The sequence below is a fragment of the Notamacropus eugenii genome, chromosome 1, assembly GCF_028372415.1.
Source record: "Notamacropus eugenii isolate mMacEug1 chromosome 1, mMacEug1.pri_v2, whole genome shotgun sequence".
Lineage (NCBI taxonomy): Eukaryota > Metazoa > Chordata > Mammalia > Diprotodontia > Macropodidae > Notamacropus > Notamacropus eugenii.
The window spans coordinates 215,059,675-215,085,708 of record NC_092872.1 but is presented as its reverse complement, the minus strand read 5'-3'; the positions used below and the strand labels follow the sequence as shown (position 1 = coordinate 215,085,708).

The following is a 26,034-nucleotide window of genomic DNA, read 5'->3' as shown; positions in this document are numbered from 1 at the left end:
ACACATAGTCTCTCAGATTCCCTCTGAACCACAGCCAGGTTTTACTGACTCCAGGGCCAATTCTAGAGTTACACAAAAGTGGGTTCCACTCCTGAGCTAGAAAGCAAAACTGTTACTTTCTGCTTTGGAGAGCAGATCCATTCTCAAGGCTTGGGATTTCAGTGACCTCATCAGCCCTAACCTTTAAGCACAGAAACATCAAATGGAAAGTTGTGAGGAAGAACAGTGAGAAGGCCAGTTTGCTGGGACCGCAGGGAGTGTGAAAGTATTAAAAAAGTTGGAAAGGTTGGAGCCTTTAGGTTGTGAGGCCTTTAAATTTCAAATGGAGGAGTTTATATTTGGTCCAGGGGTAACAGGAAGTCACTAGAATTTGCTGAATAGGAGAGTGACATAGTCAGACTGATGCTTTAGGGGGAGTGGGAAGAGACCACAGTCAGGGAGACTAACAAGGAGGCATTACAATATTTACACAAGAGGTGATGAAGAACTGAACTAAGTTGAAGGCTGTATGGGTATAGAGAAGGGGATGGATGTGAGAGGTATTGTAGAAGTATAAACAACTGATTAGACATATGGGGTAAGGGAGAATGAGGAGTCAAGGATAATTATGAGGTTGTGAACTGAGTAAGTGGAAGGATGGTGGTGCCCTTGACAATTAACGAGAAGTCTGGAAGAAAGATGGGTTGGGAGGAAAAGATATTAAGTTCTGTTCAGAACATCCTTGGTAAGAGATTACAGCTTGAAATGCACTGAAGTCCAAGGTGCAGAATAAGACATACATTTTCAGATACAGCCGATGCTTGACTCTCCTCCTTGCTGTTCTACGGAGCCTCCATATTTCGGCTCTGGGCATTTAGCTGGTCCTCTCCCATGTCTACAACATTCTCCCTTCTCATCTCCACCTACTGACCTCCCTGGCTTCCTTTAAGAACCAACTAAAATCCTTACTTGTCCAGGAAACCTCCCTCCTAATACCAGTGCCTGTGTTCTCTACATGTCTGAGCACATCTGTTTGTTTGTTGTTCCCTCTGTCAGAATGTGAACCCTGGAGGGAAGGGACTGTCTTTGGCCTCTTCTTAAGTCTGCAATGTTTTGCACAGTGCCTGGCATACTATAGGTACTTAATAAATGTTTATTGACTGACTGTTTTCCAATCAGGAGGGGTGAGAAGTCAAGGTAGATATGTATAGGAGAGAAAAAAAAGGAAAGACAAGGGGATAACTGATGCATCTTTTTTTTAAATGCAGAGAACACAAGCAAGTCTGGTAAGGGGCAAAGACAAGCCAGACAGCTTTGAAAGCTACAGGCTGGACTTATTATACATGTAGGAAGAAAAATAAGTTGCATATAGCAGACACCTGCAGTTTCTTGTGAAATCCTTTTTCTCTGTTTTACTATCTATAGAAAATGCCCATTTAATTGGTTTTGCTTGTTAATTTCAGAATAAAACAACAACAACAACACTAAGAAATGTGCAACAGACAGCTGATGAGGAAGGACTAGCACTCAGGAAAGAGACCAGGGCTGGATATGGAGTCAGTTGGTTAGCAGAAAAGTGTCAATGAGCACTCAGCACGTACCAGGCATGAGACTCAGCACTGGCAATAAAAAGAAAAGGTAGCCCTTTATCCTCAAAGAGCTTCTATTCTAATGAAGGGAGACATCATGTAATTAACTAGGTATACATGAGACAGAAAAGATGGTAGGTAATCTGAGAAGGGAATGGCCCAGCAGTGAAGGAATTGGGGAAAGGCCTCTCATACAAGGTGGCACTGACACTGCATCCTGAAGGAAGCCAGTTAATCCAAGAGGCAGAAGTGAGGCACAGACAGGAGATGAAGAGTTTTGTTCAAGAAACTGCCAGTCGTCCACTGAAGCTGGACTGTAGAGTTTGTGGAAGGGACTAACGTATAACAAGGAACATATAAACAGGAAGAAATGGAGGAAAAGGTGAGATGATGAAGAATTTTAAATGCCAAACAGAGGAATTTATATTTTATTTTGTAGATAACAGGGAGTCACTGAGTGGGAGAGTGGAGGTGGTAGTGGAGCATGGTCGGCTCTGTGCTTTAGAAAAACCACTTTGGCAGCTGAGTACAGATCTGGATGTCATCTGCAAAGAGATGATAAATTAAATCCATCCTTTATCTCATCGATTCCATTCATTGACTACATCTTGTCTATTCTACCTTCAAGAAGCCCTTTGTATCCACCTGATCTCTTCCATTATCAATGCCAAGTAGTAATGGAGGCCCTTATTATCACTCCCAACAATCTCCTACTTTTTTTGCTGCCAGTCTTTTTCTTCATTCAATCTCTCTTTTACTTATCTACATAAAGGATCTCAAAGTTGGAAGGGATGTTAGCTCACCCCACAGCTGAAAAAGAACTTCCACTACAACCAAGCTGAAAAGAAGCCACCGGACAAAAGACCCCCAAGGAGAGGGAGGATTCTACTTCCTGAATTACAGCACCTACAGACTGACCTTCTGTTAACACACTGCTTTATGCAAAAAATGCAAGTTGGTTTACAAATGCTTGCAGGACAAACTCAAAACTCCTCAGCCTAATTTCTATGCTCACCATGATAATCTGGAACCTTCCTGGGTAACCATTCTCATTTTATTACTCCTCAATACAAATGTATCTCCCAAACTCCTCACTGAAAGGATTCAGTGGATGGTCAGTTCTGTCTCTGAAACCTGTGCCCAAGTTACTTCCTCCTCCTTCTTCTGTAACCATTTTAAAAGATCCAACTCCATCCCCACATCCTCCATGGAGACTTGACAAACTAGCGCCACCCTCCCCTTCTTCCCCTTTTCCAAATTCCTATCACAGAACCACAGAAAGGAGGAGAACATCAGCAGCTCTCCAGTCCAGCCTCCTAGCACACAAAATTGTTCTAAAACATCCCTGATCGAGGGATATGGAACTCTCTGAAGACTTTCGGCCATAAGAGCTCACTAATACCCCAAGCTGCTCCACCACTATTTCTGCTTCTGGCCTTTCAAACAACAGAGAACACATCTGTTCTTTCTTCAGTTTCCCAGTGTAGCGATCACCAGTCTCTTTAGTCTCTCCACCCCCCATCCTCCTTCCTTTTCAGGCTCAGTATCTCTAGGTCCTCCAGATGTTTCTCATATCACATGATTTCTCCATCTTAGTAAGATTGTTATTTTCCTTGTTGGAGAAAATGGTGGGGAGTGGAGGGAGAGAAAGAAGAAATTAAGTAGCTCTGCCTTCTCCAATACGTGGGCCTGCTTTATTTTTTCTTAAACTTCTCCAAGCACATCTGAAAATACTCTTTTTTCGTGGCAGCAGCCTCTTGGACTCTCTTCTGCTAGGCTGCGTCACTCTTTTGTATTTATCCTTGGTCACATACTCCCTCCTTCATCTTCTGGACACAGCTTTTAAAAACATGAGCTAATCAGAGAGCATGCTATACTGGCACACAGGTTTCTACCTATGTTACAAGAGCTGTATCTCTCAACAGAGTCTCTGACCCCATGGCATCACATCCTTCTTTCCTCTTATCTATGTTTTTCTCTACTCTGCCTCACATTCCCTTCTCCTGCTATTGGGAATCTCAAGATCTGGTTGCCTTCTCCAAGGTTCCTACCATTTCCCTTAAACAACTTCTTTCATGTTTGTTAGAATTTGGTACAGTGGAAAGAACACAGGTTCTGGAGTCAGAGGGTCTGGGTTCAAATCTTACCTCTGACACATACAAGTCACTTCAACTCCACAGGCCTCAAACTTTTCCTTCATAAAAGAGGGGTGGGTGGGGGGAGATACTAGGTAGTTTCTGAATTCTTTAACACTTTAAAGCTATAATCCTAAAATATCCACAATAATTCCTTTTGTTGCTTCCTCTGCCTTATGAGAAACTAAATTAACAGAAAGACCAGTCAAGGTTTTATCAGACATTCTGATTTAAAAGAATGAAACTTCTAGCAGATGCTTCCATTGTCAAATTCTCTTCCCACCCAAATTGTCACCAAATCTCGCTTCCTATGCCAGTCTTATAGTCTGTCTTAGAAAAATAGCATCTATATTCTCCACCTGGATGGACCATGTACACCCCTGTAACAATACTGTTTCTATTTTTTCTTTATTTAAACATCAGTAAATATTCTTTTATGTTTTTACTCTAATGTTTTTGAGTGTAAACATATACTTTCTTTATGTGGTGTTACATCTGCTTCCTTTCTTTGAATCTCCTTTTGAACAATGTGTATACTTCTAATGTCATATTCTAGTCATAAATCTTGTGCAAAATTTCAGTAAAACCTATCAGATTTTACTTTGCTGAATTCAAGAACCATTTTTTGCTATCTATGCTCTGTGGTCAGAGTTAATAAACATTTATTAAGCACCTACTATGTGCCAGGAACTGTGCTAAATGCTTGGGATACAAAGAAAGGAATAAGACAGTCCCTGCCATCAAGGAGCTCAAAGTCTAATGGAGGGAAACAATATAAAAAAAGAAGCCGAAATGTGGAGTGTATGTATGCGTATGTATGTGCAGTGGTAGTGCTGGTATGTACCTAATAGGAGGGAACATGATGCAGTCTTGTAGCTAGGGTAGGAAATGAGCTGAGGATGTACAAGTTTCAGAACTGAATTCTTCTTGCAGAATGATCGTTATTGTGTTTATCCTTTGTTCTCAAAGAGGACGATGATATCAAGATGATGACAAAACTTGCAGTTGACTTTGATTTCAGGGAGGGCTGGGTAAAGTCACCTTTCTCCTCCAGAGCCATCTGGGTCCAATGACCTGATATTCATCAGGACTGACTGGAGATGGCCCAGGATGCAATGTGAGACTTTGGCCGTTTTAGCCTAAGGTCTTATAACATTCTCACCTTGAGTGAGATACACCCATTCAATGAATAGGCCTCTTTAAGTAGTTACTCAAGGGATGGTCCCTTCTAATAAAAAAAAAAAAATCAAACTAGGAGGGGAAGACCCTCAGGATTCCTGGGTAAAAGAGAAACAGTTACTATTTAGTATTTACATTCACTCGGTGCTAGGTGGGTAGGGGACCTGTTGTCCAATCTATGAGCTCCAGAGTGAAATGGGCTTGGTCTTTGTGCAATCACTAATCTTTACTAGGTTTGGCAGAAAGGGGCCCAGAGAAGAGAGAAAAGGGGAGGAGAAGGGAGAGGAGAGTAGGGGAGGGCAGGGGAGGACAGCTGCTACTCACTCACAGGTTGTGTTTGTCCCTCATTCTCAAAGAGGACCATGACATCAAGATGATGACATGACTTGCAGTTGACTGATTTAACTGAGGGAGGGCTGTGCAAGGTCAATTTCTACAGATCTTGACATCTAGGAGAACAGCTGAGTGGGAAATGAGGAAGTGAATTCCCTGGGTGCCCTCTTTAAATGGTGGAAGATCTGGGAGTAGCTCTCCAATGTCTAACCTCCACACTCTCCAAGCACAGGGAGGGAGAGAGGGGTCTACTGTACTCATATATAGGCAGCTGAGACTATAAACACCATTCACCTAGGCCATACCAAGTACCTCGCCACCAACCATGCCAATTTCTATTGTTTGTGTGTCTATCTATATCTATATATCACAGAGCACTTCTGATAGGAGCTCTCTCATCTTTTGGAGATACAGTCTTAAGACATGTTATGACAGGACATATTTTCACTTACTATGTCAGGTCTAGCATCATCAAAAGATCTCTTCATTTTGATGGTAATAGAAGTCTGCCACTGGTTTGTGCCTGTGAACATCCCTTAGCATTCTGTGGAATACGGGAGGGTACTTTTTCAGAGTGTAACAAATTATTCTTTGAAGATAAATCTCTTATCTATTGTAGAGTTCCAATAAGAAAATGTTTCTTCTCTTTCCTCGATGCCTCAATCTTTTAGTTACCCAACTGTAAACAACGATTTTGGTCCTCTTGTCCCCAAATAATTTGCTTCAGAATTATTTTGCATTTTATATGAGAAAACTTTTATCATCTCTCATAAACAGAAGTGTACGTCAGATGGACTTCAAGTCTTTCACCTTCCTTAGTAGACTAGTTTATAGTTAGTTGTGTTATATGTTAGTTATATGATACATATAGCTGGTATACAGCTGGTACCTCAGACAAACATATCTTATCTGCTCTATATGACATAGTAAGAGTTTGTTCTGTAACAATATTTCCTTGTCTCAAAGTTGAAAAAAGCATTTAACAACATTCCCACTCCTCAACTAAACTGTTAGTTTGCCTGCAAACTGTCACTGAAAGCTATTTGTTTACTATGTTTGCCAGGGTTCCTAAGGAAGCTCATATTTGCCCTCTCCTGGCAGCTAACCTCCTAGCAATATTAGTAATTAGCACTTAGCAAGGTGTTCCTCTACCTTTACGGAAGAAACATATAGAATTAACAAAATCTTCTATACAGTCAGAAAAATATCTTTTACAAAGTAGTATAAGCAATTGTCTAAATGTTCTAATGCTTAGTTACATTGTATTATTCAATACAGCACTTAATCATATTTTGTTTTATGTGCAGATTCCTCATCTTCCTGAAAATGAAAAGCCTACAAATTTCTTGAGGGGTGGATCTATGCTACTATATTTATTTTTAATCTCTTACAGCACAAAAAGAATGATTAAGTATACTACAGGCACTCAATAAATACTTATCAAATGAAAGACAGAGAAAGTGAGGAAAATAAATGTTTGGGAAGAGATGAAGAGGAAAGATAGGTTTTAAATAAATACTTACTAACCAGATAAGAAATATATGGCATTTTAATATTAAACTTAAGAACTGTGAATACATAGTAATCAAAAGAACTGATATTCAAAGTGAATAATTGGCAGGCTATAATCAGATGAATAAGTAGTAGAAAGTTCTGAGAAATAAGACAAATAATTCAAGGATGTGAAGGATTGATTCTTAAGGAAATATGATTAAATTTAAATGTGACTAAGTAAAGAAGCATGAAGATCCTTTCGGATTTGTAAGAACAAAAGAAAAAGATTCTTTACTACAAAGATATTTAGAAAAAGACTGAAGGTAACACTAAAGAATATTAGGGGTGGGGGGTGGAGGGGGAATTTGTTAGTTTTAGCTAGACACAGGGCCATACCACTAATGGTATTTTTAATGGTAATGGTAATTTTCCCACACTAATCTTTACAAGGTTTGGCAGAAAGTAGCCAAAAATGATGAAATCAAGTTGAGGACTGTTAATTTAAAGAAATTTGAGAGAAAATGGTATGTTCAAGGAGGAAGAAAAGTTTCTAGGTATTGTAGTTAAGTCTAAACAAAGTATTTGTTAGCTGCATGATCCCAAATAGAGGTGGAAAGCCATTTAGTGGAAGTCAAAAAGGAGCGGTCAAAAAAATTTAAGGCAAACTTAGGTGAGATGGAGTCCAGACATAGTGAGATCAATAGACATGCTACAAGAAACAGTTTGGACTCCTTTAAGAGCTCAGACAAAATATCACGGCCAATTGGAAACCATTCCACCATTCAAAGCAGTAAATGTAAAGAAAACAAGTTAAGGGTAACAGATCTTTGAGTGAGAAATGATCTGATTCACAGGGTATCTATGAAGACTATAATCAGTATCTTAAGGGGCCTGGAAGAGTTTAAAGAGTCATTAATTGTGGAGAATTATTTTTGAAGACAGTATTGCTAAAAAAATATTTTTAAACTTTAGGGACATAGGTTAACTTGAAGCTACAGTCATTCTGAGGAAAACTGAAGATGTACAAGTGTGTGCAAAAGGCCCCCCTACCAACCCCAACCATGAAAGAACACTCACTGATAGCTGCAAAAGACACGTAGGAGGTCTTCAGTGCGAAATTCCTGAGGGAAGTCATAGATTTCAATGACATGAGGAAGTTCACAATCGCTGAAGTCAAGCTCACGGGCTTCATAGTTGTAATAATCAAATCTAGGTTCCTGGAGACTCTTCCTGTTCTTCGAACTCCCCGTTAACTAGGGAGGAGGAGGAAGCATATCAGTGACTGAGTCATTAAGCCAAAAGATTGTAAATTCCTCTCTTACGTGAGTGTCTTCTTTGTTTATCCAGGCCCTACTCCCTGACTCTAGCTTTTTTACTGTTAAGATTGTACATGATGGGGATAATGAGGGAAATAAGGTTTCCTATAAAAACCTTATGAACTTTTAATGAAATTCCAGTGAGAACAGGTAGCACTAGAAACTGAATTTTCACCTATGTGCCAGCATGTGAGGAAATAAAGACTGATTAATGTGGGGAGTTATAAGTGGTGTGTTTTAGGGAATGAACTGCGGACCCTGGCTCAGGAGATGGATTAATGATACCTGTTATTTTTGTACTTATTGATCAGATTCATCATGTAGTGTATATGCCTTTTCAATTTAACAACAAGAAAAAAAATCTATTTACTTTCTGTTGACCAAGTTAAGAAGGCTCAAGAAGAGGATGACAGAATTTCCTTGAAACACAATTTTCTCCCAGGTAAATGGGATAAGGAGGTAGACTCAGGGTCAATGGTTTTGAAGATACCTAAAAGAATCATCTTGACCAGAATGAAGTGATGAACTTGTAAAGGGCTAGTGGGGGAAACAGTAATACAAATATAAATTTTGACATCCTAAAAGTCAATTGAAAAGATTTACTCTTGGCCTACTCAAATGAAATGAAACCAACATAAAATTCTTTCCATTGGGAGAACTTTTACTGGCCAGGCATATAATAAGTGCTTAATAAATGCTTGTTCATTACTTGATTGATAACGGTTTGGTAAAATCAGATCTCCAAGTCCATCAGATGGGACTGGGGATGTACACTGACTGCTATGCTTCCTGTTTGTCAGTAGCAGAGCACAGTGACTATCCAAGGTCACCTCACCCTGACAGAGTGGCAGAGATAGGGTATTTTTCAGAAGCTTTACCATGCACATTTCTATCCTTCACCCACAGGCCCAAATGTGTATTCCCTGACACTCCAAGCCAGAAATAAAGTAGTGGAGAGTGACAAGTCATGTCCTGATGGAGAATAGAATCAAAAAGGAAGAGGGGAAGATGGTTGAAGAATATAGAGTATGCAGCTGAAAAATGAATTATTATTACATGCCTCTAATTCTGTGTTTAAAGAGAAAAAGAATATGAACAACATAACTGAATAGGTTAAATAAGAGAAAGATATCCAAAAAGCTCCAAGTTTCAGCATCAATCCTCTGATATATTCTGTTGATGTATGCACAATTCTGTAAAAAGGCAGCGTGAATCCTGGAGCACATTAGGATGGCTACCTATTGACACCTGACTATCTGCAAAGTATCTTGGAAATAAAAATAGGTACTCCAACTTAAGGATAGGTGTTAGTTTAAAAGAGAAATCATGTTTGGTGATTCATGTAAGAACAAATGATGCTGCTATAAGAAACAGAAAGCATTGTTAGGAATTATGAAGTCCTGGGCAAGAAACTTTAGACCTTGGGGACATAGGTTGGGCTTTTATCAGAATTGCAGATTTAAGGCCTGGGCTTCAGATGGGAAAGGCAGGCTTGGGAAGTGAACAATTTATTAAGATGGTAGTTAAGAATGGAATTTAGATTCCTGGACAACAGCTTAAAATAAAAGAATGACAGACTTTTGGTTGGGAAGGTTGACAAATACATATTTACTGTATTCTGGCAAATATGCTCAGAAAGGTTTTAGCTGAAAAGAAAGAAAACTGCCCACATACCTCTGCCAAGTTAGATATCACAGAAGGTAACAGGTTCAACACAGAGAATAGAGGTAGGAATATCTGTTAATTCATAAAAGATAAAAATCCAAGAAAAAAATTAGAAATAATCTTGTGGTCTTGGGGATTTATGCACAAATATATTAAGTATAAGTAATAATAAGGAAGATGAACTGAATATTTCAATACAAGAAAACAAATTTCACCTCAGTGAAACTTGGAAGGGTGGGAATCATGACTGGAATATGATTCTGAAGAGGTTTACCTTATTCAAAAGGAACAATGTAATCAATAAAGAAGGGCACAGAGTTTATATTTAAAAGATACTAATGTGAAGAAATTAAGGAACCAAAGTAGGGGAAAAGAAGGTATAGGAGTATTTGGATGAAGATCAACAGAAGTGATGATGCTGTGGGAATATCCTACAAACCACTGGAAAGGTGGAAATAAATGAGGTGTTCCAGAGGCTTTCCTAAGAAAAAAAAGGAAACAAATGTGAAACATATCAAGAGGCAGATAACAAGCCTGGCATGAAAACATGATATAACAGTGATAAGAGACTTCAGTTATCCAGACATCTCCTGGAACCCTGTCAAAATTAAGGGAATGAAAAAATTGGCTTGTCTTACTTAAAATTTCTTCCCTCAAAAGGTGGAAGAAGCGACATGAGAAAATGTTATTCTGGACCTGATTTTGGCCAACATGAAAAAAATCCATGGCTCAAATAATGAAGATGGGAACCTTTGGGAAAAGTAACTGCTCAACCCTGACATTTATGATAGAAAAGAAGAAAACCAGGCACAGTTTGTCATATAATCCTAAATTTTAGAAAAGTAGCTTTCAAAGGGTTCAGAGAAAAGACAGGGTCCGACAGTTTAAAATTCTATAAGGCAAGTCACACATAGGGGGAGAGAAGAGATGGAAAGCTCTAAAAAATGAAATTCTGAATATGCAAACAGTAATGATTACAAGGAGTCAGAAAAGAGGGAGCTATTTAAATGGGAATTTGCCCAGGAAATTCAACTTTGGATTAAAAAAAAACAGCATGTAAGGTAGAAGCACAGGGAAATAATGGGGAAAACAAAAAGTGTGATGTGTTACTATAAGAATAGTGTCAAATCTCAGAGGTAACTGAGGTTAGAAATAAATACTAAGGATAATAAAAGGGGCTTTTTATTTTTAAAGCTAAATTAGGAAAAAGAGGATCAAAGAAAGGTTAGAATCCCTACTTAAGAGATATGAGATAAAGATAATGGGATACAGAGAGAAGATAGAACTACTCAACTTTGTACTGCCTTTGAATTGGAAAGAGAAAAAAATGGTTTACAGTGAACTAAAGCACAAGATTAAGTAAGGCGGTATTAAGTGAGCATGTAGTTGCCCTTGATAGTTCACACAGCCAGGTCAGGACAAGCTATGTATATTAGGGTCCTGATTACTAAAGCCACTGTCAGTGATTTTTAAAAAATTGTGGAGACTGGGAGAGATGCTCCAGGGTTATTAAATGCCAAAATGTCTTAATTTTCAAAAAAGGGGAGAATGCTTACTAACAACTGCACTAATTAAGCACTGATTTTGTGCCAGGCAGGCTACTCAGCACTAGGGATACAAAGAGAAGCAAGGAAGACAGTTCCTCTCTTCAATGAGCTCATATTCTAATGAGAAAACAAAATATATAAAGTAACCAGAAGGGTTGGGTGAGATATGAACAAGGCACGGAAAGGCAATGGAGACCGAATTCTCAGCAAGGTAAGGTGAAAGCTCACCTTTCAGATCCTCAAGACCCAAAGACTATAATACCAAGGTTACAGTGAGCTAAGATGAAGATGGTGGCCAGAGAGTAGGTAGTGAGTCAATGGATGGAGAGTATTGCTTAAGCCTGGTTCCCCAGCAAGGAAAGGCTTCTGAAACCTCATCTATCAGACCTGAAGGGGCCAGGGTATAGTTCAAGGTTGAAGGGGTGGGAAGGAAGACAAGGATGATAGTATATTAAGAGAATGCTATAAACAAAGTGTGTCTAGATTTTGGCAAAACCTTTGACAAATTTTGTCATGTCTCTTTGCAGAAGAAAAAAAAGGAGGGATATGAGCTGAATTATTGTATAGTTAGGTGACTTTGAACTAGGTGAGTGACCAGATACAAAGAATAGCCAGTAACAGGTTCAGATTGGAGGGAGGTCTCTAGTTGAGTGTCTTAGGAAGCTGTTTGTAGTCATTCATTATTTAACAACTTCATCAACTACTTGAAAGAAGGTGTAACTAACAAGCTTATCAAATTTGCACATGGCTTTGGATTAAAAAGAGAAACTCATCTGCTTCTTACCTATTTGTGCAGGACAAAGAGGAATAAGCTATTTGTTAAAACATTTTGGCTGCCTATGGGAGAGGGCGGGAAAGAGATCAAGAAGACCCATGGGCGGCCTCGCCTTAGCTCCCAATGCCATCTGTCATATGGGTCTTAACTTGCTCTCCTATTCTGTAGAATGAAGTTTCCTCTGGAACTTTTTCTTTTTCCATTGGATCAAACCCATAACTAAGTTTTCCTTCTGACTAAATGTAGTTAACTCCACCACTACCAATAAACCAATACTTAATTTTTTGTTCTGCATCTTACAGAATTCTAGAGGACAAAATTCCAAGTGCAGAATTCCCTATTATTCCCAGAATAGACTATTTCAGAAGTTCCTAACTTTTTTTAAAAGGCTGAACTACCTTTCATTTCTCTGAAGCCTTAAGACCATCAGGTTGGGTCTGAGAGGAAGAGTGGTGAAGTAAAAATGGAGCTGGATTAGGAATCAGAGGATCTGGCTTCACAGTGGGGCTCTGTTATTATTTGTGTGATTTTGTTTAACTTAATCCCCTCAAATCATCTGCATAATAAAGACACTGAAATGATTTTTAATGTCCCTTCTAGTTCTAAACCCTATGAACTCATTAAGTTCTTAAATAGAGTAGAAAAGGGGATGTTGCTGATGACTGTACTCCTGTTCTTTATAAGCAGAGGTGGCCTGAACCACATTACAATGTAATTGCCAAAAATTACAAAAAAAATTTAAAAATACAACACAATATAGATAATACTAACTTGTGTTTTCTAAGTCACTACGCAGTCTATAGGGATTGCTTTTTGTTTGAGTTTGACACTACTGCTCTACAGAATCCTCAAAATCTTTAAAAAGGTGCAAAGGCAACAGCAAACCAGCTAGGAAATCTACAATAGTTTCCCTTCTTCTGCTCCTTTGCTAGGTGATCTAACAATGTAACTTGCAGTTCACTTTCTTGAGTCAACAGGGTTTTCCCATTCAATTTATAACTTTCTTGAACAAATATAAAGTGCCTGCTTTGCATTATACCTTGTCAGGAACAGAAGGAATTGGAAGTTCAATAAGGCATCATCCTTAGCCTCAAGAAGATATAGTTGGAGAGAGCAGACATGTACATAAATATCCTGTAATACAAAACAGAACTTGGTGGATATGCGCTTAAGAAAGGCACAACATGCTCTGATATTTTTGAGAAGGAAGAGACCAGATGCATCAGAAAAGACTCTTTTCATATGTACTTTTGATTATGTCAGACCAATCTGACATAATCAAGAGAAATATTTCGGGGAGGAGGTAGAGTGAGAGACTGACAGAAGAGACAGGGGAATTCAACAGCCTGTGAACCAGTATGAATGAACATCTGAGTTCTGGCTCATGAGCATACACTGAGGAGTGTACCAGTAGCTATTCCTGCTGTTCATAAAACACTGAGTTAAATCTAAGCTTTCAGCAAACAATACCCACAGGGGGTGGAGCCAAGATGGTGGAATAACAGCACGCACTTTCTAAAGAGCTGCCCCCAAGTCCAGCAAAATACCTGTAAAAAATCGCTCTAAACAAATTCTGGAGCTACACAACCCAAAGAATGATGGAGTGAAGCAAATCTCTTGCCCAAGACAGCCTGGAAGGTCCAGGAAGTGTCTATTGCACCACACAGGGGAGAGGGGACAATCCAACGTGGGCCATGCCCTCAGATAGGACCTGGGCAGGCCTTATGGAGACTGAATCTCTCACACAGGTGGCAGTTTCCAGAATTCAGAACCCCAAAACACCAAGGACAAACTGGAAGGTCAATGGAAAAAGCCTATGGGACCAGTGTGGGAGTGTGGAGTTGTCTGACCCCAGCCCCAGGGCACCAGTGGGGGAAGGGGGTGGAGGAACCCACTGTAGCCATAGCAGCAGCAGGGACAGAGATAGCAACCGTTTCTGGAGCTCTACTGTGGAAGAATCAAGCGGCTGACAGTATATCCCCTACCCCCTCTGGAAGCAGAGATCTACCTTGACAAAAAGCTCAAAACTTAAGTAAATGGCTGGGGAAATGAGCAAAAACCAGAAAAAGAATCAGACTATAAAATCTTTACTTTGGTGACAGGGAAGACCAAAACATGCAAACAGAAGACAATGAAGTCAAAGCTCCTCCATCCAAAGCCTCCAAGAAAAATATGAATTGGTCTCAGGTCATGGAAGGACTCAAAAAGGATTTTGAAAATCAAGTAAGATAAGTAGAGCAGAAATTGGGAAGAGAAATGAAAGTGATGCAAGAAAATCATGAAACACAGGTCAACTGCTTGCTACAGGAGATCCAAAAAAATGCTGAAGAAAATAACACTGTAAAAAATAGATTAACCCAAATGACAAAAAGAGATCCAAAAAGTCAATGAAGAGAAGAATGCCCTAAAAAGCAGAATTGGCCAGATGGAAAAGGAGGTTCAAAAACTCACTAAAGAAAATAATTCCTTAAAGATTAGAATGGCGCAGATGGAAGCTAATGACTTTATGAAAAATCAAGAAATTATAAAACAAAACCAGAGTAATGAAAAAATAGCAGACAATGTGAAACATCTCACTGGAAAAACAACTTACCTGAAAAAACATATCCAGGAGAGTCAACCTAAAAATTATGGAACCACCTGAAGTCCATGATCAAAAAAAGAGCCTAGACATCATCTTTCAAGAAACTATCAAGGAAAACTGACCTGATATTCTAGAACCAGAGGGTAAAATAAATATTGAAAGAATTCACTGGTTGCCTCCTGAAAGAGATTCTAAAAGGAAAACTCCTAGGAACATTGTAGCCAAATTCCAGAGCTCCCAGGTCAAGGAGAAAATATTGCAAGCATCCAGAAAGAAACAATTCGAGTATCGTGGAAATACAATCAGGATAACACAAGATCTACCAGCTTCTACATTAAGGGATCGAAGGGCTTAGAATACGATATTCTAGAAGTCAAAGGAATTAGGATCAAAACTAACTGAGTATAATACTTCAGGGGAAAAAAATGGATGAAATGGAGGACTTTCAAGCATTCTTTATGAAAAGAACAGAGCTGAATAGAAAATTTAATTTTCAAACACAATAATCATGAGAAGTATGAAAAGGTAAACAGGAAAGAGAAACCATAAGGGATTAAAGCTGAACTTGTTTATATTCCTATATGGAAAGATAATATCTATAACTCTTGAGACTTTTCTCAGTACTAGGGTAGTTGAAGGGATTATACACATACAGACAGAAGGCACAGGGTCAGTTGAAGAGGAAGGGATGATATCTAAAAAAATAAAATTAAGGAGTGAGAGGAATATATTGGGAGGAGAAAGGGGAAAATAGAATGGGGAAAATTATTTCTCACATCAAAGAGGCTCAAGAAAAAGCTTTTTCAATGGAAGGGAAGAGAGGGGAGGTAAGAGGGGAAAAAGTGAACCCTACTCTCATCACATTTGGCTTAAGGAAAGAATATCATGTATACTCAATTTGCTATGAAACTCTATCTTACACTACAGGAAAGTAGGGGAGAAAGGGATAAGTGGAGGGTGCAGGGATGATAGAAGGGAGGGTAAATGGGAAGAGGGCATAATTAGAAGTAAACACTTTTGAGGAAGGATAGGGTCAAAAGAGAGAACAGAATAAATGGGGGCAGGATAGGATGGAGAGAAATATAGTCTTCCACAACATGACTTTTATGGAAGTCTTTTGCATAACTACACATGTATAACATATACCGAATTGCTAGCCTTCTTAGTGGGGATGGGTGGGGAGGGAGGAAGGGAGAGAAGTTGGAACTCAAGGTTTTAAAAATGAATGTTAAAATTGTTTTTACATGTAACTGGGAAATGAGATATACAGGCAATGGGGTATAGAAATCTATCTTGTCCTTCAAGAAAATAGAGGGGATGGGGATAAGGGAAGGAAGGGGTGTGATAGAAGGGAGGACAGATTAGGGGAGGGAGTAATCAGAATGTATGCTGTCTTGGGGTGGGTGGAGGGGAGAGAGGGGGAGAAAATTTGGAACTCAAAATCTTGTGGAAATGAATGCTGAAAACTAAAAAGAAATAAATAAATTAGAATTTTTAAAAAAATGAATAATTCCCACAAAGTCATAGAATCAGAGCTCAATTAACTTCCAAATAACGCAGTTTAGCATTTTTATGGCCTAAGAGTCCAGCCTTAAAAACAAATTCAGGATATCTCACCTGCTTTGACTGACTTACTGCTGAGCTCCAAGAACCGAAAGAGATGCCTGGATGGTTATTTTTATTGGCTTAAAAAAAAGTGTGATTTGGTTTTGAGTCATAAAAAGAAAAACACACATGAGGAACAGAATTCTTGGATGATCAGTTCTATTCAGTCCCCAAGTCAAATAATACTAACATTCACATAAGTTTCATACTTTGTAAAATGCTATGGTACTATCTTATTTGATCATAAAAACACTTCTGTGAAGAGGACATGGAAGAAATATTATCCACATTGTAGAGATAAGGAAAAAAGCCCTGGAGAGACTGACTTTACAGTGCAAGAGGGTTGTAACAAAAGTTCTAGCCTTTGGCATGGTGTCTGGAACACAGTGGGAGCTTTAATAAATGCTAACTGACTGACTCCCAACCCAATGCTTTCCTCAAAATCCCAGGCAGACGACATTTGTTTTTGTTGTTCAGTTGGTTCAGTCTAGTTCAACTCTCTGTGACCCGCATCAGAAGTTTATCTGGCAAGGGATACTGGAGTGATCTGCCATTTCCTTCTCCAGCTCATTTTTTTTTTTTTTTTTTTTTTTTTACTCATGAGGAATTAAGGCAAACAGGGTTGACTTGCCCTGGGTCACACACTCATCAAAATGAGTCTCTTTGTTTCTAAGCCCAGTGCTCTAGCCACTGCACCACCTAGCTGCCCCAAATGGCCTTATGATGCAAATAAATAGTGAGACAACAGGTGGCAATGCTGGCAGTAATGGCAGAACCAGCAGCTGGTTAACTTATTGACCTGGATCACTTTAGAAGCTCCTTGGGGTACATGGGGCTGCGGTATCGTATAAATGTTATTTGCTGCTATTATTAATTTGCATGGCTGGAGCAGCAGAGAGGAAAACCCAACTCAGAGATGCTGATTCTACTCCTCCACAAGTATTTATTAAGTACCTACTATGTGCCAGAAATTGTTAGGTGCTGGGGATTGCACATACTGAATTTAGCCAGTCTCTGCCCTCAAGGTTCTTTGCAAAATAAAAACAAAGTTACCGGGTGACACTAACAGCTGGGGGAATCAAGGGTTCTTTGGAAGGGAGTTGCCCTTGAGCTGAGCAGGAAAGGAAGGGAGGGGTCTCCTAAGGTAGAGGTAAGGAGGGAGAGCATTCTAAACATAGGGGTCAGTTGAAACCAAACTAAAGGAGGTGATGGAGTGCTGGACACAAGAAATTGCATATAAGTCAGTCTGGCTTAAGTACAGAGTGTGTGCATACACGTGAAGAACAAGATGTAATCAGCCTGGAGAACAGGCTGTTGCTAGACTGTGATGGCCTTTAGAGGTCAAAGCAAGGACTCTGCATTTCATCCTGAAGTGTGAACTTCTATGAAGCTTCTTAAGCAGGGAAGTATTTCTGTGAAATCTTAACTTTAGGAATAGCAATGTGGAGGAAAGCCTGGAGAAGGGAAAGACTGGATGCAGGGAGATTGATTGAAAAGCTATTGCAACAGGCAAGAGGCACCAGGATGGCGGAGAAAAGGCAGTAACTCACCAGAGATCTCCCCCAAACCCTTCTGAACACCTTTAAATAATGCCATAAAATAATTCCTGATGCAGTATAATCCACAAAAAAACAGGGTGAAATAATTTTTCAACCACAGACAACTTCGAAAGCCAGCAGGAAAGGTCTGTTGCACCTGGGTGAGAGAGGAGCAAAGTCCAGAGCAGGCACAGACCAGACCCCAGCAAACCAGGAGCAGGCCTTGGGAGTGACTGAATCAGTGGCAGCTGCTTCCAAGAGCTCTCAGCCCACAGATGGTAAAGGGGTCAAACAACTGGTCAGAAGATTACAGGGGTCCTTTTGCTAGTACTGAGGAAGGAGTGTTGCTTTTGACCATACTCAGATCCAGGTCACAGTCCTGGGTGGCAGTACCAGGGCAAGGAGGATCACTAGCATAGCAGAGCTTGTGGTTGCAGTGGAGTGAGGACCCTCCAGAGCCGAAAAGAGTGCTTGCAGTCACTCACAGACCAGGTCATAGGCCATGAGAGTAGTAAACACATCTCCTTAGATCATACCACCTTGGAAGAACTGAAAACTTATAGGTCCCTAGATCTTTCAAAACAGTGGCACAAAACCCCTGAAACTTGGGACAATGCACTCTCCACCCTGGAAGCAGAGCCCTACTTTAACAAAGTATTAAAAGTCAAGAAACAGGCTGGGAAAATGAACAAATAACAGAAAAAATTCTGACCATAGAAAGTTACTATGGTGACGAGGAAGATCAAAACACACACTCAGACGAAGATAGCAAAGTCAAAGCTTCTAAATACAAAGCCTCCAAGAAAAATATGAATTGGTCTCAGACCATAGCAGAGCTCAAAAGGATTTTGAAAATCAAGTAAGATAGGTAGAGAAACAATTGGGAAGAGAAATGAGAGTGATGCCAGAAAATCATGAAAAAAAGAGTCAAAAGGTTATAAAAGGAGACACAAATAATGCTGAAGAAAATTAAACCTCAAAAAACAGATTAGACCAAATGGAAAAAGAGGCACAAAAATTTACCAAAGCAAAAAACTCCTTAAAAAGTAAAACTGGCCAAATGAAAAAGGAGGCACCAAAGCTCACTGAAGAAAATAATTCCTTAAAAATCAGAATTGAGCAAACAGAAGCTAATGACTTTATGAGAAATCAAGAAACAATAAAACAGAAACAAAAGAATGAAAAAATAGAAGACAATGTGAAATACCTCACTGCAAAAAAGCAAACTGACCTGGAAAATAGATCCAGAAGAGATAATTTAAAGATTATTGGATTGTCTGAAAGACACAATCAAAATAAAAAGCCTTGCCATCATCTTTCAAGGAATTATCAAGGAAAACTGCCCTGATATTCTAGAATAAGGAGGTAAAATAGAAATTTAAAGAATCCGTTGATCACCTCCTGAAAGAGATCCCAAAATGAAAACTCCCAGGAATATTCCAGAGCTCTCAGGTCAAGAAGAAAATACTACAAGCAACCAGAAAGAAACAATTCAAGTACTGTGAAGTCAGTCAGGATAATGAGATTTGGCAGCTTCTACAATAATTATTTGTATTATGAGGGAACTAAAGGGAAGAAGCATTAATTAAGCACCTGTGACACACGCCTCTGCATGGAGGTCAGACAGATTTAAGAGATGCTAAAGAACTGATAAGATTCAGCAACTGACTAGATATGGTGAATGAGAAAGAACAAGTATTTATTAAGCCATGGACTGTGCTAAATGCTTTATAAATATTATCTCATTAGTTCCTCAGAGCAAATTTTCACTGTAAGCATTTACACTTTGGAAATTCCAAATGCTACAAATCAAAGTTTGACACTGTTTTGTTGACTGTACAAACTTAAGAAAGTAATGGAGAAAATGTAGACAATGCAGATTAAACTCACAAATGGCTCATGGCAACATTTTCCCCCTTGAAGACCCTATTAATAAACATTTACCAGAATATACTCAAGAGGTATATCTTTGAGACTCCAGAAAAACAACTTCCAGGACCTGTGAGTTCCCCTTTGCCACATGTGCTCTCTAAGCTAGAAGCCACTTTTCCTTGACATCAGCATGTATTAGTAGTAGCATGCTACAGACTTTTGGGGGAATGTGTATCTCAATTATACCACCCAAGTAAAAATTCTTTTTCTAAAAACTAATTGAGTCTGGCTGACTACTTGATTATCAATTGACAATCACTGGGAAGGACACTGTTGGGGACTTATGAAATACTACAACCCTAGCAAAGACAACTCTTGGAGAAGGCCCTGAGTGGACCAAGTAGTAAGGCTCTGGAAACCCAACTCTTTGGTACAAGTAGAGTTGGGATTACTTCCTCAGTTCATGTGCTACATACTATTGATCACAGTTAGGAAGCCAAATTTGGAGAGCATAAACAGAAGCAACAGCACTTTTAGCACCCAGCAGTTAGCAGGACTAGTTCAAATAGGAAGCTACCAAATGGCAAGAAGGAGCTCCTTCCCCCTAACTGCCAATATGGGCATCAGCTCCAAGCTGATGTTTCAGTTTCTACATCAAATGAGGACAAGTTGCATGCTATTTATCCCGTGTTTTGCTAGGCAGTGCATGGGCACAGTAGTTACAAGAAAAACTAAGAGGCAACAAGTACAGACACATAGCTTTTTTCCACAGGATTTAGCTGTGAAAGCCAGGGAGATCCAAGATGACAGCCAGAGGGGATGGGAGAATCGAGTGAACTTTTTTTTTTAAGGATGGGTGAGATCTGCACAGGACAGCTTAACTGAGTGAAACACATCACCTCTCTCTCCTCCTTTCTTTAACTGGGGTGGTTTTGCTGAACTTTAAAAAATGTCTTTGTTCTAAGAGATGGTTCTAAGGGGGGAGAAACTGAGAAATGTAGATGATTTAAAAACAGAAATATCCAATTTATTTTTAAAAGAAATGTCTTGTCAGAGAAGTGCTAAAAAAGAAATGAATGATTTGTTAAACATTTGTACACCTAGGGGACAGGTTGGAACAGATCAAGAGTGAGTTTAGTCTTAATTCTATTCCTATCTATACTTTTCTTCAGGTATTTTTTTATTTTTCTGTTAGCTCAAACTCACTACTAAGGTCTCCTGATTAATTCTAATGGTCATGTTCCAATAACATCAAAAACCATTTCTTTTTTTTCCCCTACATCTTACAGAATTCTTAGATGCCCTCCAAATTTCTATGATCATTTGTGGAGTTTTAAACAACATCCGTCTCTCTATCTTACCTCTCTGACTCTACTAACCTTTCTGAAGGCTTTCTCTTGCAGCCCCTGATGTAGTGCCTTCCACCTGAAAGATGTGAAGAATGTGCACTCTGAATTCAATGAGTGGGAGGACAGTTACCTTCCCTAAACTCATGCCTTATCAAGAATCTGATTTGTGCTGTGTTTGAGAAAAACCACTTTAGAAGATGTCTGACTTTTGACAAAAACTGCTGGGAAAACTGGGTAACAATGTGGCAGAAATTGGGCACAGACCAATGACTGACATCGTACACCAGAATAAAGTCCAAATGGGTATACAATCTAGGTATAAAGACTGATACTATAAACAAATTAGGGGAGCAAGGAATAGTGTATTTGTCAGATTTATGGAGAATGGAGAAATTTATGATCAAACAAGAGACAGAGAACATTATGAAGTACAAAATGGATAAATTTGATTACATTAAATTGAAAAGTTTTTGCACAAACACAATGCAACCAAGATTAGGCGGGAAGCAGAAAACTGAGAAAGAATTTTTGCAACTAGTGTCTGTGATAAAGGCCTCATTTCTAAAATACATAGAGAACTGAGTCAAATGTACAAGAATACAAGTCATTCCCCAATTGATAAATGGTCAAAGAATATGAACAGGCAGTTTTCAGAGGAAGAAATTAAAGCTATCTATGATCATATGAAAAAGTGCTCTAAATCACTATTGATTATAGATGCAAATCAAAACAACTCTTGAGATACCACATCACACCTATCAGATTGGTTAACATGACAAAACAGGAAAATGATAAATGCTGGAGAAGATGTGGGTGAATTGGAACACTAATTCATTGCTGGTGGAGTTGTGAGCTGATCCAACCATTCTGGAGAACAATTTGCAACTATGCCCAAAGGCATACAAAAACATGCATACACTTTGACCCAGCAATACTGCTTCTAGGACTGTATTCCAGAGAGATAATAAAAATGGGAAAAGGGCCCACATGTACAAAAATATTTACAGCAGCTCTCTTTGTGATGGCCAAGAACTGGAAATCAAGGGGATACCCATCAACTGGGGAATGGCTGAACAAGTTGTGGTATATGAATGTAATGGAAACTACTGTGCTATAAGAAATGATGAACAAGGGGACTTTGAAGAGGCCTGGAAGGACTTATATAAACTGATGCTGAGTGAAATGAGCAGAACCAGGAGAACATTGCACACAGTAACAGCCACAGTGTGTGAAGACTGATAGACTTAGCCCTTCACAGCAATGCAAGGACCTAAAACATTCCCAAAGGACTCTTGAGGCAAAATGCCATCCACATTAGAGAAAGAAATATCGAATTGGAATGCAGAATGAAGCAGACTATTTTTTCTTGTGTTATGTTTTGGTTTGGTTTGCTTTTTCTCATGGTTTCTCCCACTTACCTTAGTTCTTCTATGCAACATGACTAATGTGAAAATGTGTTTAATAAGAATGTATGTGTAGAAACCATATAACATTGCATGCCATCTCGGGAAGGGAGGGGGAGAAAATTTAAGACTCATGGAAGTGATTGCTGAAAACTGAAAACAAACAAATTTAAAAAAAAAAGATGTCTGATTTTAAAAAATTATTGGCACTACTTTTCCTCTTCTTCTGCCCATAAACTCAAGTTGCTTTGGTTACTGTGAATCATGAGAAAAAACCAGTACCAACACATTAAAAAAGGAAAACTCAAGAAAATTTCTTAAAATAAAGAAACTAAAACTGACAGTAATAATTTTGGGGTCTAAATTCATGATACATGATGTAAAAGAAATTGTTTTGACTTTAAAAATGCACATAAAAGAATAGAAGGAAGTTTTGAAGGAAACACTGATAAGCAGGAGAGTCTTTAAAGTAATATGCAGAATTTATTATATACTTAAAAAAATAAAACAAGCTGTGTAAACTGGAGATTCAGTTTCATATAGAACCCTTTTTATGTTCTGCTGTGTGTATGGAAATGCTCTTTTTTGGTGTTTAAGTTCAGAATAAAACATATTTCAAAAATAAAATGTACTTTATATAGCATACCTCTGTTGTACTACTTGACTAACCCTATCAATAAAGGAAATAAGATTAGATTGGTGGGAAGAGACCAGAGGTTAATGAGTACCACCCTTTCATTTTACAATGAGGAAACTGAGTCTCAAGGAGGCTAAGAGACTGGCCTGATGTGACTCAGGAAAGAAGTATCAGAGATGGAATTCTGAATTCTGGTCCTGACTCCAGTCATTGCTCTTTTCATTAAGCCTTCTCTTCTACTGGTTAAAAATACCCTAATCTCTCACGATTCCGGCCATCTTCCTCGAGATGCTTTTTAGTTTGACAATATTCTTTTAAAAATGTGCTATCCATCACGACAGAGCAGAGTTAGCAACCTATCCAAATTCTCCCCAACATTCCCCACCAAACAACTTTAAAACAATGCCTCAAATCAAATGAAATTCTGGAGTAGCAGAACCAACAAAGGATGGAGTGAGATGTTTTTCCACCCTAAGACAACTCAGGAGGTTCACAGAAGAGGTCTGTAACATTGGGGTGGCCACAGGCCCAGGAGCAGGGCAGGAGCACCAGCACTGGGCCTTAGAAGTAGCCAAGACAGTAGTGGCGACAGCATCAGCAGCTTTTGGAGCTCTCAACCCAAAGATGATAAGGGAGTTAGACAACTGGTCAGAAAGACATTACAGGGGATCCTTTGCTTTCCCTGGGTGCAGAACCTGGAGCTACTGGCAACTCTGTTGTCCATATGCAGTTCTGGGTCACAGTTCCAAGGCAGAGAAGAGCACTTGTGGCTACAGGGGAGCAGGAGACCTTGCTAGGTAAAGACCAGAGCACAGACCAGGAGAACAGTGATCATAGTTCCACATTTCTCCCCATGTCATACCGCCTTGGTAGCCCCCAAAACTTCCAAACCCCCAGAACTAGCTCTGAAAATATCACAAAAAAGCCTGTAGCCTTGGGACAATGCCTCCCCACCTCCAGGTAAGCAGAACCCAACTTTAACATAAAGGTCAAAGTCACTAAAGAGGCTGGGAAAATGAGCAAACAAAAACAAAAAAAGAACTTGACCATAAAAAGCTATTATGGTAGTAGAGAAAACCAAGACACAAACTCAGAAAAAGGCAATGTGAAAAGCTACAAGCAAAGCCTCAAAAGAAAAAAAAAATTTCAAACTGGACAAAAGCCCAACAAGAATTCTTAGAAAAAACTAAGGAAAGTGAAAAGAGAAAAAATTGAAAAAAAAATGAAAGTAAAGCAAGAAAATTATGAAAAGACAACAGATTTGTAAAGGCAAAACAAGCAAAAAAAAAAAAACCTACAGCAGAAAATAATACCTTAAAAAACAGAATTTACCAAATGGAAAAAGAGGCACAAAAATTCACCAAAGTAAAAAACTCCTTAAAAAAGTAGAGTTGGTCAAATGGAAAAAGAGGTACAAACATTCCCTGAAGAAAAGAACTAAAAGCTCAGTGAAGAAAATAATTCCTTAAAAATTAGAATTGGACAAGTGGGAGTGAATAACTCCATGAAATATCAAGAAATAATCAAACAAATTCAAAAGAATGAAAAAAATAGAAAAAATTGTGAATATCACATTGGAAAAACAACTGACCTAGAAAATGGATTAAGAAGAGATCATTTAAGAATTACTCAACTAGTTGAAAGCCATGATCAAAGAAAGAGCCTAAAACATCATCTTTCAAGAAATTATCAAGGAAAACTTACCCGCTATCTTAGATTCAGAGGATGAAATAGAAATTAAAAGAATCCACTGATCACCTCTTGAAAGATATCTCAAAATGAAACTCCAAGAAATATTATAGCCAAATTCCTGGGTTCCCAGGTCAAGGAGACAATATATCAAGCAGCCAGAAAGAAACTATTCAAATATTGTGGAGCCAGTCAGGATCACACAAGATTTAGCAGCTTCCACGTTAAAAGAGTAGAGGGCTTATAATAGGATGTTCCAGAAGGCAAAGGAGCTAGGATTACAACGAAGAGTAAGCCACCCAGAAAAAACCTGGGGACAATTCTTCAGGGGTGAAAATGGATATTTAATGAAACAGAAAGCTTCCAAACATTCCTGAAGAAAAGACCAGCGCTGAATTAAAAAATGTGACATTCAAACATCAGACTCAAGAGAAGCATAAAAAGGTAAACATGAAAGAGAAATCATAAGGGACTCAATAAGGTTAAACTTCTTATCCTATATGGGAAGATGATACATGAACTGGTAGTAGAGTTGTTAACTGGTTCAATCATTCTGGGAAACAAACTGCAAATAAGGGCAAAGGGCTAAAAAAAAGTGCATAACCTATGACTCAGTAATACCACTACTAGGTCTATATCCTAAAGAGATAAAAGAAAAAGGAAAAAGACCTATATGTACAAAAATATTTATTGGAAATTGAAGGGATGTCTATCAGTTGGGGAATGGCTGAACAAGACGTAGTATGTGATTGTGATGGAATACTATTGTGCTATAAGAAATGACAAGGAGGATGGTTTCAGAAAAACCTGGGAACCCCTATATGAACTGAGGCAAAGTGAAGTGAGCAAGAACCAGGAGAATATCATACACAGTAAGAATAATATTGTAATGATGATCAAATGTGAAAGACTTAGCTATTCTGATCAATATAAATAATCTACAACAATTCCAAAGGATTCAGAAAAATGCTATTCCCCTCCAAAGAGATCTAATGAACTCTGAGTACAAATTAAAGTTTTCTCCATTAGGAAAAATGAAGCCCTGTCCTACAAATCTATCTTCAAATACATAAAATACTGTTTATGGCTGTTAAGTACATGTCGGTTTTATCCACAAAGTCCTTCTTTAATGACTCATTGTGGAATGAAAGCAACCCTGAGTTCTCAAAGACTAATACAATGAGTGTGATCTCTGGTAGGTTGCACCACACCAGAAAGATTTCACATACAAACTTAGAGACAGACTGTGCCTGATTTCTGAGGATTATCCTAGCTAAGTACAGAGGGGCTTATCAACAATGAGTGTAGATTGAAGGAGATTTTTCACTTTCTTTATATTTCTTGC

At 38.7% G+C, this 26,034-nt stretch overlaps 1 protein-coding gene across 8 annotated transcripts in view; it reads right to left on the bottom strand.

The window, feature by feature from the left end:
* R3HCC1L (R3H domain and coiled-coil containing 1 like) overlaps positions 1-26,034 on the bottom strand; it is a 102,854-nt gene that overhangs the window by 14,123 nt on the left and 62,697 nt on the right. For 7 of the 8 annotated variants that reach the window (XM_072626860.1, XM_072626829.1, XM_072626825.1 and 4 more), the window contains one exon: positions 7,787-7,962. In XM_072626860.1, the coding sequence (XP_072482961.1) occupies positions 7,787-7,962 (176 nt within the window). Of the gene's footprint in view, positions 1-5,667; positions 5,760-7,786; positions 7,963-26,034 lie in introns of those variants that run through there. The other variant, XM_072626871.1, reaches the window with a different exon arrangement.